The sequence below is a fragment of the Hypanus sabinus genome, chromosome 8 (genome assembly GCF_030144855.1).
Source record: "Hypanus sabinus isolate sHypSab1 chromosome 8, sHypSab1.hap1, whole genome shotgun sequence".
In the NCBI taxonomy this organism is placed as follows: domain Eukaryota; kingdom Metazoa; phylum Chordata; class Chondrichthyes; order Myliobatiformes; family Dasyatidae; genus Hypanus; species Hypanus sabinus.
Window position 1 is genome coordinate 82138340 of NC_082713.1, and position 20267 is coordinate 82158606.

At 42.8% G+C, this 20267-nt stretch overlaps 1 protein-coding gene across 9 annotated transcripts in view; it reads left to right on the forward strand.

Annotated features, from left to right (window-relative positions):
- Positions 1–519: 519 nt before the first annotated feature.
- Positions 520–20267, forward strand: part of LOC132398269 (sodium- and chloride-dependent neutral and basic amino acid transporter B(0+)-like) — a 169419-nt gene continuing 149671 nt past the window's right edge. For 8 of the 9 annotated variants that reach the window (XM_059977435.1, XM_059977433.1, XM_059977430.1 and 5 more), the window contains exons 1-4: positions 520–760; positions 5179–5332; positions 6031–6162; positions 8943–9110. In XM_059977435.1, the coding sequence (XP_059833418.1) occupies positions 698–760; positions 5179–5332; positions 6031–6162; positions 8943–9110 (517 nt within the window). In that variant the 5' untranslated portion in view covers positions 520–697. The remainder of the gene's footprint in view (positions 761–5178; positions 5333–6030; positions 6163–8942; positions 9111–20267) is intronic. The other variant, XM_059977434.1, reaches the window with a different exon arrangement.

The window sequence follows — 20267 nt, forward strand, 5'->3', positions numbered from 1 at the left end:
TTTCTCAGTTTGGCGGGGCCAGAAGTTGTCTTTCCCTAGTCGAACACGTGCTGACCGAGCCTGAGGGACACAGGTGGAAGAACTTAAACATATAGAAGTTGCATAGAACATGGTCTATCTTTGCAACATGTTCAGGAAATTCCTTGAAATTCTCAGTATTAAATCAATGACCAAGTCACAATACCACTACCCTTTATAGATGGAAGATTGGTTTAAAATTAATGCATAGTTTGATAGTTTTCCGGATTATCATTTGGCCTGCAATATAAAGTAAATTATTAAACATATTACTAATTCTACTTGAAGATAGGTGAATTAACCAATAAGGTTGTGCTGCATATAGCAGCATCCCTGAGCTTCTGGCTTAAGAATCAAACTTGTAGTCCATCATACTGAACCTTGACCATCATTGTTTCAAAGTTAAGATTAAGCACCTGCAAAAAAACCTTTAATTTTTAAATGAGTAAACAGCATAAAAACTGTTGGACTTTCGATCTAATCATTCATTTAACTAAGAATTGCTCTCCTCAACCAATGTTAGGCGCTGGCCTTGGACTGTGAAAGAGGTGTTCCCTGGAATAGAAGCAAATCATCTTTAATGAGGATTCAGAGAGAACAAAATTTAAAGAAAATAGATCAAAGTAACCTCCTCACAGACCCGTGAACATACAAAAGAATCATTCGTCATTGTTCAAGAATGGATGAGAGAGTATTGGCATTATCTGTCCATGACTATCGAACACAAACTCCAAAAGCTCAGGTAAGTATTTGACCAAAGAAGACAGGAGATTTCAAGGAAATGCTGATGATCTGTGCATTCTGGTTGTGTTTCGTGGAGGTTCGCGGTGCAGTTCAGTCTATTCAGACTGATCGTTGATTGCTGATGAATGAAGAACAGCTGACGTTTCCTGAACTCCCAATCCTCCTTGACTCTCATTTTCACAAGGTTTCAGCATCTGCATCTTGCATCTCCATTTTGATACTTACAGTCTGGCTGCCCTCTACATTTGGAACACAAACACAGAAAGGGCGATTGCTCTGTAGGGTATCTCCATTCAGCTTCAAGCATGACCTCGTTCTAGTTAAAATCACTGTAAGCAGGATTTCTTGTCTTTCAAACTCAGCTCTGAGTTGAATCAATTGGATAATGAGCATTTACTATATTTATTGTTTGATCCTTGCTCTACCTTCCTCCACACCAGCCTATTTTCCCTAACCTTCTTGTCATTAGACCAGTCCTACCTTCAACTATCACAATCTTTCCTTTGGCCACTCTTACCACTTTCCCCTTTCTCATATCTTGACTTAAAACAGCAACCAGGTTTCTCACTCCATAAATGCAGATTGACCTAGGGAGTATATTTAGCTGCTTCTATTTTTATTTCATGTTTTTTGCATCTGCAGATATATATTTTTTTTAATTAAGCAAACATAAATGAAACATGAATACAAGGTGTTTGAGAGTACATAGTTGATAGTTTAAGTAGACATTCAAATATATAATAATCAATATATATATAGCCTCCCAAACTCATAGTATTTATGAACAAAAGAAACAAAAAGAAAAAAAAACAAAAAAAGAAAAAGAAAAAAACACTAACCAACATGGGCCATTGCATAATGTTAGATACATACAGTAGTGCCAATAACTCCGAACCTCCATCCAAATAATAAAAGTGAGGCTTAGGAAAAGACAATTTAACTCATATGAAAATGTTGAATAAATGGTCTCCAAGTTTCTTCAAATTTAACTGAAGGATCAAGAACAACACTTCTAATTTTTTCTAAGCTCAAACAAGAAATAGTTTGTGAAAACCACTGAAATATAGTTGGAGGATTAATTTCTTTCCAATTCAATAAAATAGATCTTCTAGCCATCAATGTACCAAATGCAATCATTCGTCGAGATGATAAACGACTATTATCCGCCATTGGTAAACCAAAAATTGCAGTAATAGGATGCGGTTGGAAATTGATATTCAGAACTCTTGAAATAATACTGAAAATATCTTTCCAGTAATTTTGTAAACAAGGGCAAGACCAAAACATATGGGTCAATGAAGCAACATCAGAATGACATCTGTCACAGGTTGGATTAACATGAGAATAAAATCAAGCAAGTTTATCCTTAGACATATGAGCTCTATGTACAACCTTAAATTGTATTAGGGCATGTTGATTAGCCAATAATTTACCAGACTTATCTCCATATACATAAAACTGGGTTCTAGATTTAATTAACTGATTTTCAATTGAAGAAGATAATAACAAACTATGCTCCATTTGGAGTTCTACTCTTTCTTTATAAAGTTCTTTGTTGCGGGTCACTGAATAAATCTTATCAATTGCTTTGGTTTTATCAACCAATGTTAATATTTTAGAATTTGTTCATTTCCTAACTCCAGCAGAGTATGAAATAATCTATCCATGAATAAATGCTTTAAAAGTGTCCCATAAAATTCCACTAGAGATCTCTGCTGTAGAATTTGTTGAGAAAAAGAAATCAATTTGTTGTTTGATAAAATTAACAAAGTCTAAGTCCTGCAATAAAATAAAGTTGAACCTCCAAGATTTAGCATTAATAGATGAATCCATTATCTTAATAGATAACTTCAAAGGTGCATGATCAGAAATGGTAATAGAGTCATATTTACAATCGATAACATCTGTAAGTAAACAGTGATCAATGAAAAAGTAATCAATTCTTGAATAATTATGATAAACATGAGAAAAGTATGAAAACTCTTTGTCATTGGGGTGTAAAAAACACCAAATTTCGAAAATTGCTGAATCAGTCATAAAGGAATTAATAAGAGAGGGCAATTTATTTGGAAGAGCTTGGGTGGGCTTAGATCTATCCATTGAAAGGTTTAAACAACAGCTAAAATCCCCACCCATTATCAGCCTGTACTGATTCAAATTGGGAAAGGATGTAAATAGACACTTTAAAAATTCAGGATAATCAGTGTTTGGAGCATAAACATTAACTAAAACAACTTTTTAATTAAAAAGTAGACCAGTAATAAACAAAAACCTACCTTGTGGGTCTGCAATTGTTTCATGGTGTATAAAGGAGGTTGAAGAATCTATAAAAATGGAAACGCCTCTTACTTTGGCTTGAGAATTCGAGTGATATTGTTGATCCTTCCAAAACCTAAAAAGCGTTGACTATCCACCTTCCTTACATGAGTCTCTTGTACAAAGATAACATTAGCATTCATTCTATGGAATACTTTGAATTTTTTTTTCTGTTTGATCGGATGATTTAAACCATTAGTATTCCAAGAAACAAAATTAATAACCCTATCCATATTGAGAATATTTATTACAATTAACACATAAGGTTAAAAAAAAGATGAACTCATGAATCCGGAAGAGGGAAGTAAGTTCAAGGAGGAACCGGAAGTCACGACACTGCAACCATTTTTGTAGTTTCATATGAGCCCATGAAGTGAAACTAAGCATAAAGCAAGCAAAGAGAAACAAAAGAAGAAAAATTCCCCCTCCCTCCACCCTCAAAACCCCAGGAAAAAAGCCAAAAAGAGGCAAGCAAGCAATCTAACATTAAAATTACCCAAATGTCTCAAGACGGCAACTCAAACAAAAAAAAGTTGAATAAAAGATACAAACCACCTATATTATAAGAAAGGGTCAGTATAACAAAAAATTAAAATATAAAATTAGTATTATATATATAAAACAAAAGGATTTAGAAAAAAAATTAAAAATGATAAAACCCATTAATGAATATTATTGAATTAGTTTTTTAAAATAAAGTTTGAAAATTATTCAAACACATCAAAATGGATGTGATGTTCCAAGCCCTAAGGTCTTTCGGGGACAAGAAATGACATTTTATTTTTTAAAAAAATCTTAATATTTAAATGTTAAAATATTAATAAGTGTATACGAACTTAAAAGAAAACCCTAATAAATTACTTTCAAAACTAACAGATTAATAATATGAAAAAATAACAAACTCAGAATAAACCAAAAACGGACTTTTACCATGTATAAAAAATACATGTAAGCCATACATAAAAAAACATATTTTAATAAAAGATCCAAATCTATAAACTAATTATTACATTAGTCAATCCGATAAGGTGTCATTCTTCAAGAAATCTTTGAGCATCCGCTGGAGATTTGAACAGCCGATAAGTTCCGTCTTTGAGAGTAACTCAAATGTGCTGGAAATAACAATGCTTATTTGTAGCCTTTCTGATTAATTTCCGTCATAACCGATTTAAAAGCCATTCTTGCCCTTAAAACTTAGGGACTGTAGTCTTCCAGAATACGGAATTTAAAATCTTGAAAGCTGATCATACCCTTTTTCCATGCAGCCCAAATCAAACGCTCTTTGGTATGAGGATAATGGATCCGGAGAATTACTTGTCGTGGTTTCAAACTTGAATCTGAATGAAAACGAGAAATGCGATGTGCACGGTCGATTATTAGAGGGGAATCCAGTACTTCTGAGCCAAAGACATCCATTAAAAATTTAGAGAAAAATACAGTGAGATAACTGTTCTCAAATTTTTCTGGAATCCCAATTAACCGAAGATTTTGTCTTCGAGAGCGGTTTTCAAGATCAGTGATTTTAGATTTATAACGATCCATCTGTTGAGAAGTTGAAGTTTGCTGTTGTTGCAAAGTTTCAATTATATGATCTCTCTGGCAAGCAGCTTCTTCAAGAACTAAAATACTTGCTTGTTGTTTTTGTGACTCCAGTGTAAGTGCTTGAAGTTTTGCGTCAAATGTCTTCAAAATTTTATCGAACGTAGAAAGCTTTGCGGTTAATTTACTCTCCAGTTTTCCAAGTCTGTTGTCCATAAGATTCGCAATTGCTTCTAAAGTTACCGGTTCTTTCGTCTGTTTCGATTCCTTTGCTTTATACATTTCAGCGAGTTGAAAATGATTCAAACAGTTGAAAAAAATTTCATATGTTTAAACCCCTTTAGAATAGGTATAAAAAGATCAATTAGGGGATGTTTGTAGGTAAAAAAAAAAGTAAAAGGATTGGAGCAAAGCCTAAAACCGCTTCACTCCATAAGCGCCATCTTGAGACCTGCAGATATATTCTGTGTGTGTTTTTGGATCATTGTTTCTGTAAATTGAACTCTGATTGAGTTGTCATCTGAAAGGCTAAACAGGTTGCTGTTTTATCTCTTTCCCCAGGCTGCTCCCATTGGACATGTGGCTGAAAGAGAAGAGAATGTGGAGCGAGGCAACTGGTCATCAAAAACAGACTACCTGTTGTCAATGATCGGCTGTGCTGTGGGTCTGGGCAATGTTTGGAGATTCCCTTACCTGGCTTACAGAAATGGAGGAGGTACTGTAGAGAATCCATAGAACATGGGGGGGGGAAAGGCAAAAACAAATCAATACATTGATTTGTAAACAATATCTGGTAGGAAGAGAAACAGAGTTATTGGGTCTGAGAATGAAATGAGGATGCCGCGGTAACAGAGTAGTTAGTCTGATGCTCAGGACGTCAGAGTTCAAAGTTCAATTATGATGCCATCTGTTATTGATGTTAATGGATTCCCTTTAAGTGCATGGATTTTCCTCAGGTGTTTCAGTTTCTGCAGTTCAAAGGCATACCAGTTAGTAGGTTATTTGATCATTGTATACTGTCCTGTGATTTGGCTATGGTTAAGTAGCTGGGTTTCTAGGTGGTGCAGTTCGTTGGGCCAGAAGGGCCTATTTGGTGCTGTTTTTCTAAATATAAATGTATATATATATATTCTCTTTTGGCATAGATTAAAAGCAGAGCTGAAGAGAGAGAAAAATGTAATGATAAATCGATAGTAGATGATAGACAAACATGCAAATGAATGATTGATAGAGAAATCATTCTCTCAAGACAGATATTAGAGGTTAGCCAAGTAAAGTAATACAGTCAGATCAGCAACTGGACAGAGGTGGTATCCAACCAGTGAATGTGAATAGGAGGGTTCAGCTTGTTTCTTCTTTTTGTCACACTGAATGCTTTTACTCTCCATTAAAATTCCTCTTTGTGTCTTGCAGGTGCTTTTCTCATTCCCTACACACTCATGCTGGCATTTGCTGGAATGCCGGTGTTTTTCTTGGAATCAGCCTTTGGACAGTTTGCTAGCTGTGGTTGTATCGCTGTGTGGAAAGCTGTGCCAATGCTACAAGGTTGTTTTGACATTTTCAGTATCAAAGCTAACTTGACAAATATTAGTATGAACATCATATTGATCAGATGAATAGAATGGTGAAACATTGGCAGGTGAAAGTTAAGCCTGACACATGCAACCTGACGCATTTTGGAAAGTCAGATAGGAATAGGGTACTTACAGCAAATGGAAGGGCACTCAGTAATTCAAAGTGAGTTTTGTACTTTTCTAAGTTGGATATTCAGTAGACAAGATTGCTAGGAGGTAAATAACTTTCAATTTATTATGAATTTTGTGTTCTGAATGCATCCAAAGCACATCTCATCACAGAGCAGCCCTCGCTCAACCTGCATTATGTGTTCAGGTGGCTGGAGAGACATGAACAATAAACAAGTGTCCTGGCAATTTCATTTGCTTTAATTAAATGTTGTAATTGGGCTGCTGATAGATAGTCAGAGAGATTGAAAAATTTGTATAAATAGTGTCTGTAAAAATACATTGGAAGATGGAGTTCAGTGTCTCTCAATTATGTGGTGAATTCCTGAAGTGGAAAGGAGCCTAATTCAGTGGACAAACTGTGTGGGTGTTAGTGTGCTGCTTAATCTAAAGACTAAAGAGCAGATGTAACTCGAAGGAGCAGTCAGTCCTGGGAAAACAGAACAGTGTTCTCACAGCCTTAGGAAGAAAATGGTTTTACTCTCCTTTATGCCTCTCTCATTTAATGATTACTACCTGTTCAGTCACAAGGCCAAAGCATGGTTAAAACCTTTGAAAAGTTAGATCTTCAAAGAAATAGTTTACAATTTTTATGAACTTCATCCTTCATCTTTTTAATGTATTTTTTGCCTTTTGAAAATGATTAATTATTGTGAGAGCATATCCACATAGCAAAGTACTCCATGGTCAGCAGTCACTCCTTCATGGGCACAGACGTTGCACCCATTGTGTTAATTTACAAATGGCATGGAACTGTGTTTAATTTGTCTACACACTCAATGTGTTTAACAGCTATACAAAACATTTCCCGAGGTGACGGAGAGCAGTTGCTTCCACTGGGTCTGTCAACTAGCTCTGGAAAAGTTCAGATATCCCATGGCAGCAGCCTGCAGTCAGGATCTGTTTCCCCTCACCCTATCCCCACCATCATGCTACAACTATTGAAAGCTATAAAGGTTTCAAAAAATACAAACTTTTGTTAAAATTTTAAAGTTTTTTTAAAACTTTATTTTAATGTTTTGCCAATAACAGAACAAACAGAATAAAAGCAAACAGACAGACAAGGTCATCATAGGTGAAGTAAAATCCATATCTTATAATAGAAAAAATGAATAGCAAAATGGGTTCCATTGCTGTATCAAGGTTAACCAATCACTAATGTCCATAATTGTCCTTCAAAGTCCCAGGGGACCTTAAGATCCATGACTTTAAAGACCATTCTGCAGGTTCTCTCATAAGAGAAATAAAACAAAGTTCTTCAAACCAAGTAAAGGTACAGTGAAGAAGTAATAATTTCAAGCTCAAATAAAATGTCCAATTTTCCCAGTATCTTTCAAACTTTTTAGTGGCATGTCTCAGAGAGACAGTCAATTGTTTCAAAACATAAATTTCTTGAACTATTTCTATCCATTCCAGGACTGTAGGAGACTCTGTGCTTAGCCATTTCCTGGTAGTCGCTTTCTTACTGGCTGCCAGTAGTAATTGTAACAAAGTTATTTTAAGCATTGTAAATCATCAATAAGTAGTAAAGTTTGGAGTAGTGGACCAATGACCCTACTTTCACCAGCCTTGCATTTGATTTATTAAATCAAGCCTTTGCATTTCTTTGCAAATTACAAATTCTTTGCATTTATTTCAGCTTCTTTTTTACCCTTTATTGCAGATTTCTTTTACATTCTGGTTTGGCCAGTTTCCACTTTCATTACATTGGTTTAAACCTATCCTACATCTCCAAATTCCTGCATCTGCAGTGTTCTATGTCTCCCTTGCTTTTCAGTCCAAGTCTGTCCTAGGGATCCATTAAATCAAAACCTACACAAATGGGGTGCAAGTCTCCAAGAAGTAAAACTGAAGCCCAAGGGCTGCTGGTGAACTGCTCTGTAAGCCCTTAGTAAGTGTCTGTCACATTGGTGGGATCTATTAACGCAGAGATTCTCACATCGGTGGGATCTGTTAAAGCAGAGGCTCACTGGAACTGCTATGGCAACAATTTGTCTTCAGTTGCCTAGGAGTCGTGAGGTAGTATATGAGAAATCGTCCATTTGGCCTGGACACTCAATACAGGTACCATGATGAACTGGTCCCGACCCTTCAGGGAACAGAGATGCAGCCTAACCTGCTGGCTTTTCCCCACATGTAGGTCGATAAATTTAATGGGAAGGTTTGTTTATTATTGTCATGTGTACCAAGATACAAGTGAAAAAGCTTGTTTTGCATGCCTTCCCTAGAGGTAATTTCTTGACAACAGTGCATTGAGATCGTACAAAGGTAAAAGAATAAAATACTACAGTCACAGAGAGTTCATTTTCTCTCAGAAAATCAGATTATCTGATTTAGTAACAAAAACCTCCTGTCTAATCAGCTGGATTCAGATGCAACGAAACCATACTGAAGGTTTCTGAGGACAACTTTAACACCCTGTAAAAGGTTCTGTGTGATTGGTCAAACTAATCTATACATACATAGGACATGAAAAGCCACTGAACAGTGGAAGCTATATAACCTGTAGTGTTTATATACTGAGGTGGTGTTGTATTTCAATTCATTTCTTATCTAATGTCTTGTTCCCTGTTCTGTTCAAAGGTGTGGGGATCACCATGATGATTGTGGTTTCATTTTGCAACCTTACCTACAACTGCATCATTGCCTACAGCCTATATTACCTGTTTGTCTCCTTCCAATCCCCTCTGCCGTGGGCAGACTGCTTCAGCTGGTGGGGAGCAGATGAAACCTGCAGCAGGACACCCAGAGGTACTGTGTTAACATCCACTGTGTAATGGTTTAAAGCAAATATTAATCTTTCAATCTGTCTGAACTATGAAGGAAATTAGACTGACCTTACACTGATTAGAACTGTGGTTGATGCAGGACTTCATTAGACAGACTAGCGCTGTGGATATTGATGCGTAGCATTATGTTCTTACTGGGCATTTTGACTGAGAAGTTTGGTCAATTATAGTGAATTCCATTCCAGTCCCACCCTTTCTGACTTTCTCTGCCAGTTTGGTCTTGCCCTTCCCTTGCATCTTGTTTCATTCACAAGGATAGAAGTTGGTCAATTAGTGATATTTTTAAGGTGTAATGAAACACCAACTTTACCTGGAAGTATTACCCTTGAAATAATAGTTGTGTGGCGACCCACTTTCTGAGCAGGCGAACCGGCTCACAAATAGCCAGCGCATGGGGAGAGACTTTGGTAATGCACCTCTGATGTCATTTCCGCCAGGAGAGGGCGGGCGCTAGGGACTTAAATGCCAGCACCACGAAGCTTGAATAAACTAGTCTCGAAACAACTTACCAACTGCGTGTCGTTATTTCAGCGCTGTGTATAGCACATCGATACGTTGGTGACCCCGACGGTCCGAACGGGATTTGGACCAAAGATGACCGACTCTTCATCTGTTCACACAGTTTCGCTAAAACTGCCGACTTTCTGGACGCTGCGACCACACGTGTGGTTTAGCCAAGCAGAAGCCCAGTTCCAGATTCGGCAGATATCCTCTGATTCCACGCGTTACTACCACATGGTGAGCACCCTTGACCAGGAGACGGCCGCCCAGGTTGCGGATTTCATACAGTCGCCCCCGGAAGAAGGCGAATATGAAGCATTCAAAGCGCTGCTCATTGGGACCTTTGGCCTCTCACGGCGTGAGCGGGGTGCCCGCCTGCTTCACCTGGATGGTTTGGGAGACAGGCTGCTCTCAGCACTGTTGAAGGAGATGCTGGCCCTGGCTGATGGACACAAGCCCTGCCTCATGTTCGAGCAAGCGTTCCTAGAGCGACTGCCCGAGGACATACATCTGCTGCTGGCCGATGCAGATTTCAGCGACCCACAGAAGGTGGCGGCCCGGACAGACGTGCTGTGGAAAGCCCAGAGGAAGAGCGTGGCATCCGTCCGTCAGATTACCAGGCCACGTGCCCAACAGCAGACCAGACCAGGCTCAACAGGAGGGCGCACACAACACAGAGGCAGGAGTGAGGAGGCCAGTGAACAGTGGTGTTTCTACCACCAGCAGTGGGGCACAAAAGCCCGCCGTTGTCGCCCACCCTGCAAGGGCCAGGGCCAGGCCAGCTGCCGCTAATGACTATGGCAGCAGGCCATCAGGACAGTCTCTTGTACGTCTGGGACAAACAGTCGGGACGCCGCTTCTTGGTCAACGCCGGAGCAGAGATCAGTGTCTTACCCCCAACTGGGTACGATACCCACAACAGGAAGCCAGGACCCACCCTGAGGGCCGCAAACGGCAGCACGATACGGACCTACAGCCGCAGTGCAGTGCACCTACAGTGCAGCTGCAGTTCGGCGCCAGCCGGTTCACGTGGGACTTCACACTGGCTGCCATGGCCCAACCACTCCTGGGGACGAACTTCTTGTGAGCTCACAGCCTGCTGGTCGACTTGCAAGGGAAAGACTGGTACATGCCGAGACTTTCCAGATGTTCTCCCTGGGTGAAGCCAAGTTGCCGGCCCCACACCTGGACTCCATCACACTGTCAGACAATGAATTCACCAGAATCCTGGCAGACTTTCCATCGATTCTGGCACCGCAGTTCACGGCAGCCATGCCCAGACATGGGGTACAGCACCACATTCTGACCCAGGGACCACTCCTCCACGCCCGCGCACGAAGGCTCCCCCCCGGAAAAACTCTGCCTGGCAAAGGAGTTGTTCAAGAGGATGGAGGAATTGGGGATCGTATGGAGGTCCGACAGCCCATGGACCTCCCCTCTGCACATGGTGCCCAAAGCAGCCGAGGGTTGGAGACCATGCGGTGACTACCGCAGACTGAACGAGACTACAACTCCAGACTGCTACCCCGTGCCACACATACAGGACTTTGCAGCAAACCTGCATGGGGCAGGAATCTTTTCCAAAGTAGACCTCATCCGGAGATACCATCAAATCCCAGTGCATCCTGAAGACATCCCCAAAACAGCACTCATCACCCCGTTCGGCCTGTTCGAGTTCCTCCGAATGCCGTTCGGCCTGAAGAATGCCGCACAGACGTTCCAGCAGCTAATGGATGCGGTGGGACACAATCTGGACTTTGCGTTCATCTATTTGTACGACATCCTGATAGCCAGCAGTTGTCATCAGGAGCATCTGTCCCACCTCTGCCAGCTCTACTCCTGATTTCGGCCTCACAATCAACCCGGCCAAATGCCAGTTCGGTCTCGATACCATCGACTCCCTGGGCCACAGGATTACCAAAGATGGGGCAACACCTCTGCCCGCCAAGGTAGATGTGATCCACCACTTTACCCGGCCCAACACGGTCAAAGGCCTACAGGAGTTCGTTGGTATGGTGAACTTCTACCACCGTTTCCTCCCCTCAGCAGCCCATATCATGCGCCCTTTGTACACCCTGATGTCGGGTAAAGGGAAGGACATTACTCGGGACGAGGAGGTCAGGGCCACTTTCGTTAAAGCCAAGGAAGCCTTGGCAGATGCCGCGATGCTGGTTCACCCCAGAACGGACATTCCGACCGCCCTCACAGTGGACGCATCCGACACAGCAGTTGGTGGGGTGCTGGAGCAGCTCATTGAGGGGCGCTGGCAACCCCTGGCATTCTTCAGCAAACACCTACGACCACCCGAACTCAAATACAGTGCTTTCGACCGGGAGCTGTTGGCACTGTATCTGGCAATGCGGCATTTCAGGTACTTCTTGGAAGGCAGGTCATTCATCACGTTCACGGACCACAAACCGTTGACCTTTGCATTCACAAAGGTTTCCGATCCCTGGTCGGCTCGCCAGCAGCGACATCTGTCCTACATCTCCGAGTACACGATGGACATCCAGCATGTCTCGGGGAAGGATAACGTCGTGGCGGACGCACTCTCCAGACCCAGACCTGTCCCTGGGGGTGGACTATGCAGCACTGGCAGAGGCGCAGCAGGCAGACGACAAGATGCCCAGCTGCAGGACCGCAGTCTCAGGTTTGCAGCTGCAGGACTTTCTCGTAGGCCCAGGTGAGAGGACCCTCCTGTGCGACGTGGCTACCGGCCAACCTCGCCCCATCGTCCCGACAGCCTGGAGGCGGTGTGTTTTTGACTCCGTACACGGTTTGGCGCACCCATCTATCAGGGCAACCATCCAGCTGGTCTCCAGCAAGTTCGCGTGGCATGGACTTCGCAAGCAGGTCAATGAATGGGCCAGAACGTGTGCGCAGTCCCAAACAGCCAAGGTGCAGCGGCACACTAAAGCCCCGCCGCAGCAGTTCAAACCCACCCACCGGAGGTTCGACCACATTCATGTGGATATCGTGGGCCCCCTACCAGTGTCCCGAGGAGCGTGGTACCTCCTAACTATGGTAGACTGGTTCACAAGGTGGCCAGAGGTTGTCCCTCTCACTGACACATCTGCCGATTCCTGCGCCCGAGCACTGATCGCAACCTGGATATCCCGCTTCGGGGTACCGGCCCACATTACCTCCGACAGAGGTGCCCAGTTCACCTCCAGCCTGTGGTCGGCTGTGGCCAGCCTGTTGGGAACGCAGCTACACCACACAACTGCCTACCACCCACAGTCGAACGGACTAGTGGAACGCTTCCACCGTCACTTGAAGTCGGCTCTCATGGCCCGCCTGAGAGGACCTAACTGGGTGGGCGAGCTTCCCTCGGTCCTGCTTGGAATTTGTACAGCGCCCAAAGAGGATCTGCACGCCTCGTCGGCTGAGTTGGTGTACGGCGTGCCCCTGGCCATCCCGGGAGAGTTCATACTAGCCCCAAGGGGGCAAGAGGAAGAACCCGCAGCAGTCCTGGACAGACGATGTGAAAAGCTCGGCAACCTGGCCCTCGTACCGACTTCACAGCACGGACGGAACCTGACCCATGTACCCAAAGACCTGCAGAACTGTAAGTTTGTGTTTGTACGAAGGGGCGGACACCGGGCACCGCTACAGCGGCCGTATGAGGGGCCATTCCAGGTGATCAACAACAACAGGTCCACGTACGTTCTGGACATTGGGGGGAAAGAGGAGGTTTTCACGGTGGACCGGCTCAAACCAGCTCATGTGGACTTGGCACAGCCAATCAAGGTTCAGGCACCGCGGCGCAGAGGCAGACCTCCCAAACAGAGGCTGATCCAGACTGTGGACATTGGGGGGTGTATCACCGGTTCGGGGGGGGGGAGGTTATATGGGGACCCACTTTCTGCACAGGCGAACCGGCTCACAAATAGCCAGTGGGGGGAGACTTTGGTAATGCACCTCTGATGTCATTTCTGCCTGGAGAGGGCGGGTGCTGGGGATTAAATGCCAGCACTGTGAAGTTTGAATAAGCTAGTCTCCAAACGACTTACTGACTTTGTGTCATTATTTCAGCGCTGTGTGTAGCACATCGCTACAGTTGGATAATATGGCACCCCTCAGGAGGAACCACCCATTCAATCATGTTCTTAAAAAAACATGATCAAGGCAACCACATCTCACCTTCACACTGGAATAAAGGGACACCTAATGGCATTACCATTGATATGGGGCTCATTTTCTGACTTCAAGCATTAATTGCAGCTCAGTGCAACCTCAAATCTCATACAACAGACTCTACAACTAGAGGTACATCTTACAGGTCTGGGATTTAGTGTTTCAGTAGAAAATCTGCTTACATTGGGAGACATGCCTGGGCAATTTCAGAACCAACAACAGGTTGCTGATAAATCTTCCGAAGCCCAACAAGTGTGCTTATATTTTGCTGCATTTCATTGCTCAGTGTTTATCCACCTGAGCATTATGGGTGGCCATTCAGGGTGAGTCAGAAGCAGGGCCTGTCAACGAAGACCAAAACATTTCAAATGCGAGCTGCCTTTATGACAATTATCCAGTAGCACTCAGATCTATAGTGATGAAGTGCTTTGAGAGGGTAGAACATAGAACATAGAATAGTACAGTACATTACAGGCCCTTCGGCCCACAATGTTGTGCCGACCCTCAAACCCTGCCTCACATATAATCCCCCACCTTAAATTCCTCCATATACCTGTCTAGTAGTCTCTTAAACTTCACCAGTGTATCTGCCTCCACCACTGACTCAGGCAGTGCATTCCATGCACCAACCACTCTCTGAGTGAAAAACCTTCCTCTAATATCCCCCTTGAACTTCCCTCCCCTTACCTTAAAGCCATGTCCTCTTATACGGAGCAGTGGTGCCCTGGGGAACAGGGGCTGGCTGTCCGCTCTGTCTATTCCTCTTAATATCTTTTACACCTCTATCATGTCTCCTCTCATCCTCCTTCTCTCCAAAGAGTAAAGCCCTAGCTCCCTTAATCTCTGATCATAATCCATACTCTCTAAACCAGGCAGCATCCTTGTAAATCTCCTCTGTACACTTTACAATGGTTCCACATCCTTCCTATAGTGAGGTGACCAGAACTGGACACAGTACTCCAAGTGTGGCCTAACTAGAGTTTTATAGAGCTGCATCATTGCATCGCGTCTCTTAAACTCTATCCCTTGACTTATGAAAGCTAACACCCCATAAGCTTTCTTAACTACCCTATCTACCTGTGAGGCAACTTTCAGGGATCTGTGGACTTGTACCCCCAGATCCCTCTGCTCCTCCACACTACCAAGTATCCTGCCATTTACTTTGTACTCTGCCTTGGAGTTTGTCCTTCCAAACTGTACCACCTCACACTTCTCCGGGTTGAACTCCATCTGCCACTGCTCAGCCCACTTCTGCATCCTATCAATTTCTCTCTGTAATCTTCGACAATCCTCTACACTATCTACAAAACCACCAACCTTTGTGTCATCTGCAAACTTGCCAACCCACCCTTCTACCTCAACATCCAGGTCGTTAATAAAAATCACAAAAAGTAGAGGTCCCAGAACAGATCCTTGTGGTACACCTCTAGTCACAACCCTCCAATCTGACGGTACTCCCTGCACCACGACCCTCTGCCTTCTGCAGGCAAGCCAATTCTGAATCCACCTGGCCAAACTTCCCTGGATCCCATGCCTTCTGACTTTCTGAATAAGCCTACCATGTGGAACCTTGTCAAATGCCTTACTAAAATCCATGTAGATCACATCCACTGCACTACCCTCATCTATATGTCTGGTCACCTCCTCAAAGAACTCTATTAGGCTTGTTAGACACGATCTGCCCTTCACAAAGCCATGCTGACTGTCCCTGATCAGATCATGATTCTCTAAATGCCCATAGATCCTATTTCTAAGAATCTTTTCCAAAAGCTTTCTCACCACAGACGTAAAGCTCAATGGTCTATAATTACCTGGACTATCCCTACTACCTATTTTGAGCAAGGGGACAACATTTGCCTCCTTCCAATCCTCCAGTACCATTCCCGTGGACAACATAAAAATCCTAGCCAGAGGTTCAGCAATCTCTTCCCTTGCCTCGTGGAGCAGCCTGGGGAATATTCCATCAGGGCCCGGGGACTTATCCATCCTAATGTATTTTAACAACTCCAACACCTCCTCTCCCTTAATATCAACATGCTCCAGAACATCAACCTCACTCATATTGTCCTCACCATAATCAAGTTCCCTCTTAGTGGTGAATACCGAAGAGAAGCATTCATTGAGGACCTTGCTCACTTCCACAGCCTCCAGGCACATCTTCCCACTTACATCTCTAATCAGTCCTACTTTTATTCCTGTCATCCTTTTGTTCTTCACATAATTGAAGAATGCCTTGGGGTTTTCCTTTACCCTTCTTGCCAAGGCCTTCTTATGCCCCCTTCTTGCTCTTCTCAGCCCCTTCTTAAGCTCCTGTTTTGCTACCCTATAATTCCTCAATAGACCCATCTGATCCTTGCTTCCTAAACCTCATGTATGCTGCCTTCTTCCACCTGACTAGATTTTCCACTTCACTTGTCACCCATAGTTCCTTCACCCTACCATTCTTTATCTTCCTCACCGGAACAAATTTATCCCTAACATCCTGCAAGAGATCCCTAAACATCGACCACGTGTCCATAGTACATTTCCCTGGAAAAACATCATCCCAATTCACACCCGCAAGTTCTAGCCTTATAGCCTCATAATTTGCCCTTCCCCAATTAAAAATTTTCCTGTCCTATCTGATTCTATCCTTTTCCATGATAATGCTAAAGGCCAGGGAGCAGTGATCTCTGTCCCCCATATGCTCACCCACAGACAGATCTGTGACCTGACCTGGTTCATTACCTAATACTAGATCTAGTATGGCATTCCCCCTAGTCGGCCTGTCAACATACTGTGATGAGAATCCATTCTGGACACACTTAACAAATTATGCCCCATCTAAACCCTTGGAACTAATCAAGTGCCAATCAATATTAGGGAAGTTAAAGTCACCCGTTATAACAACCCTGTTATTTTTGCACCTTTCCAAAATCTGCCTCCCAATCTGCTCCTCGGTATCTCTGCTGCTACCAGGGGGCCTGTAGAATACCCCCAATAGAGTAACTGCTCCCTTTCTGTTCCTGACTTCCACCCATACTGACTCAAAAGACGATCCTGCTACATTACCCACCCTTTCTGTAGCCGTGATAGTATCCCTGACCAGTAATGCCACCCCTCCTCCCCTTTCCCCCCTCTCTATCCTTTTTAAAGCACTGAGATCCAGGAATATTGAAAATCCATTCCTGCCCTGCTGCCAGCCAAGTCTCTGTAATGGCCACTACATCATAATTCCATGTGTGTATCCAAGCTCTCAGTTTATCACCTTTGTTCCTGATGCTTCTTGCATTGAAGTACACACACTTTAGCCCTTCTACCTTACTACCTTTATACCCTTTATTCTGCTTCTCTTTCCTCAAAGCCTCTCTATATGTTAGATCTGGCTTTACTCCATGCACTTCTTTCACTGCTCTCTCACTCTGGGTCCCATCCCCCTTGCAAATTAGTTTAAACCCTCCCAAACCATGCTAGCAAACCTACCTGCAAGAATATTGCTCCCTCTCGAGTTCAGGTGCAACCCATCCAATCTGTACAGGTCCCACCTTCCCCAGAAGAGACCCCAATGGTCCAAAAATCTAAAACCCTGCCCCCTGCATCAACTCCTCATCCACACATTCAACTGCCATCTCCTCCAATTCTTACCATCACTATCACGTAGCACTGGCAGCAATCCTTGAGGTCCTGTTCTTCAGCCTTCTGCCTAGTTCCCGATTATAGGTTGATTATAGCTAGAATTAACTCCTGTCTCAGCAAGGATCTGCACCCACTGCAATTTTGTCATTGCTGCAATAGGTTTACAATGGATGCAGTCTCACTGGCTCTTCATATGGCCTTTGATCACCTGGATAATAGAAATACCTATGTCACAATGCTGTTTATTGACTACAGCTCTGTGTTTAACACAATCATTCCTGCAGTTCTGATTGAAAAGCTCCAGAACCGGGGTCTCTGTACCTCCCTCTGCAACTGAATCCTCAACTTTCTAACCAGATGACCAGCTTTTTCTGTTGTTATGTATCATACTGCTGCCACAAAGACGGCAAGTTTCACAACATACGCTGGTGATATTAAACCTGATTCTGATTCTGCTTATTCCAATTCTTTCTGTGACAATCATAACTCACTGAAGGAACTATTTATCCTTTAATTCCTTGATATGACATTCAGAATACTAGCATTGTAGAAGCACTCAGTGAAAGCCAACCATCACAGGTGCTGACTGTTTTATGAGTGCTGTATGCAGTCGGTCCCTCTCTGTCTGACATTTCTGAACTTTCAGTCACCTGGGGAGAAAAAAAAGAATCTGACAACAGTAATCCTGACTATGTCAATGGAAATTTAACATTTGTTCCCAGAGATGCCAGTCGGGAGAGCTGCATGCTCCTCTTGCAGGAAGTGGGAAGACAGGGAGCTCTCCAGTGTCCCTGACGACTACACCAATGAAAAGTGCATCCAGTTGTAGCTTCTAGTGTTAAGGGGTTAGAGCTGGAACTGGATGTGCTGCGGATCATTCGGGACACTGAGGGGTGACAGATTAGATATATAGAGAGGCAGTTACAGCCAATGTGCAGGACTCAGGAAACTGGGTGAACGCCAGGAAGGGGAAAAGGGTTGAACAGATAGTGCAGAGTACCACTGTGACCATTCCCCTCAACAAAACGTACACCACATTGGATTCTGCTGGGGGGATGACCAGGCAGAGGGAAGCCACAACAGTCACGTCTCTGGCTTTGTGACTCAAAGGGGAAGAAGGGAGAAGAGGAGGGCTGTGATGTTAGTGGATTTGTTAGTTAGGGGAACAGAAAGGATCAACTGAAAGGAGGTTCTATAAACAAAAACAAGAGTCCAGGATGGTAAGTTGCCTTGGTGCCAGGATCCAGGACATCTCGGATTGAGTCCTTAACATTCTTAAGTGGGGGGGGGGGGGGGGAACGTCACGTGATGACGTAGGATCGAGACGCTGGAACCCAGCCCTCCCGTAAAAAAGTTAATAAATTAATGTTTAAGTGAAGAAAAGTTAATCAATACTTTTTTAAGGTTACTTATAAACTACTCCGGATTGTTTTAAGCTATGCCTCATAAACAGAGGATGAAGAAAACTACCACCACGAAGACCGCTCAAGTTGGAACAGAATCAAGTTCTACTTCTACCGAAGAACCGCGGACTCAGGTACAACACACCACCGGTGAAACAGAACAGGAAACTGCGGCAGCATCGGCCATTTCTAAAGGAAAAGATCAACGAGAACTGCGCAAACGTGAAGGAACGAACATGCGCAAACGAGAGCAACCAGAACTACAAAACCCAGCAGCGACTGAAACCGACAGTGAAAGTGAATCTGAGAGAGAGTCGGACTCTCTGGAAAAATCAGACGAAGATGGAGATGAAAGTGCCTCTGAAAATACAAAAAAGACATTGAGGCAAATAATGCATAAATTAAATGCATTAAAAGTAATTAAAGAAAAAATAATAAATATGGAGGCTATGTTTGATAAAATGACAAAGAAACAGGAAAAAATGGAAAAGAAAATTACAGATTTGGAAGTCAAAATGGAAGAAATGGATGGAAGAATGAAGAATATGGAAGATGATAATAATGCCTGGACATCAGAAAGAAAACAACTCGTGGGAAAAATTGATAAGCTTGAAAAATTTAGTAGACACAACAATATTAAAATTGTTGGACTTAAAGAAGATACCAAAGGAGAAGACCCAATAAATTTTTTTTCAAAAATGGATTCCTGAAAAATTGGAAGTGGGAGAAGAAACTTCAATTGAGATTGAAAGGTTGCACAGAGCCTTAAGACCAAGATCTCAAGATGATCAAAATCCGCGATCAATTTTGATAAGATGTTTAAGATACCAGGATAAGATTTTGAGGGCGGCTGCCCAAGGTGCCAAAAGAAGAAAGGGTCCATTGATGATAGCAGAGAAACCAGTTCTTTTTTATCCTGATATAAGTTATAACCTTTTGAAGAGAAAGAAAGAATTTAATCCAGCTAAAAAAGTCTTATGGGAAAAAGGTTATAAGTTTTTAATGCGTCACCCAGCAACACTGATAATTTTTTTGGCGGAGGGAAAAAGATTTTTTCCCGATTATCGAGATGCGGAGGTGTTCGCATAAAAACTTCCATCTCTTCGCTAATTAAATGTAGAGACTTCTAAATGTAATGGTTAAAGACGAAGACAGAGATAGTGAATGGAACTGATGGACATTTAAAGATGATATAAGGGAGAAAAGTAAAATTTTAGAAATATTAATTGAGAATAGTATGTTTTTTTATTTTTTTATATATATACTTTTTATGTTGCGGGGGGGCTGGGGAGCTTTGGATCGGTTACCATGGGATTCACATGTGTAATCATGGCGATTGCCATGACCCGTACAATAGAGGGGGGTAATGTTGTGTTTTTTTTCTTTCACAACATTAGTAGGGGGGTATTTTGTTTTTTTCTTTATTTTCTATTTTTCTTCTGTTCTTTTGCCTGGATGATTGG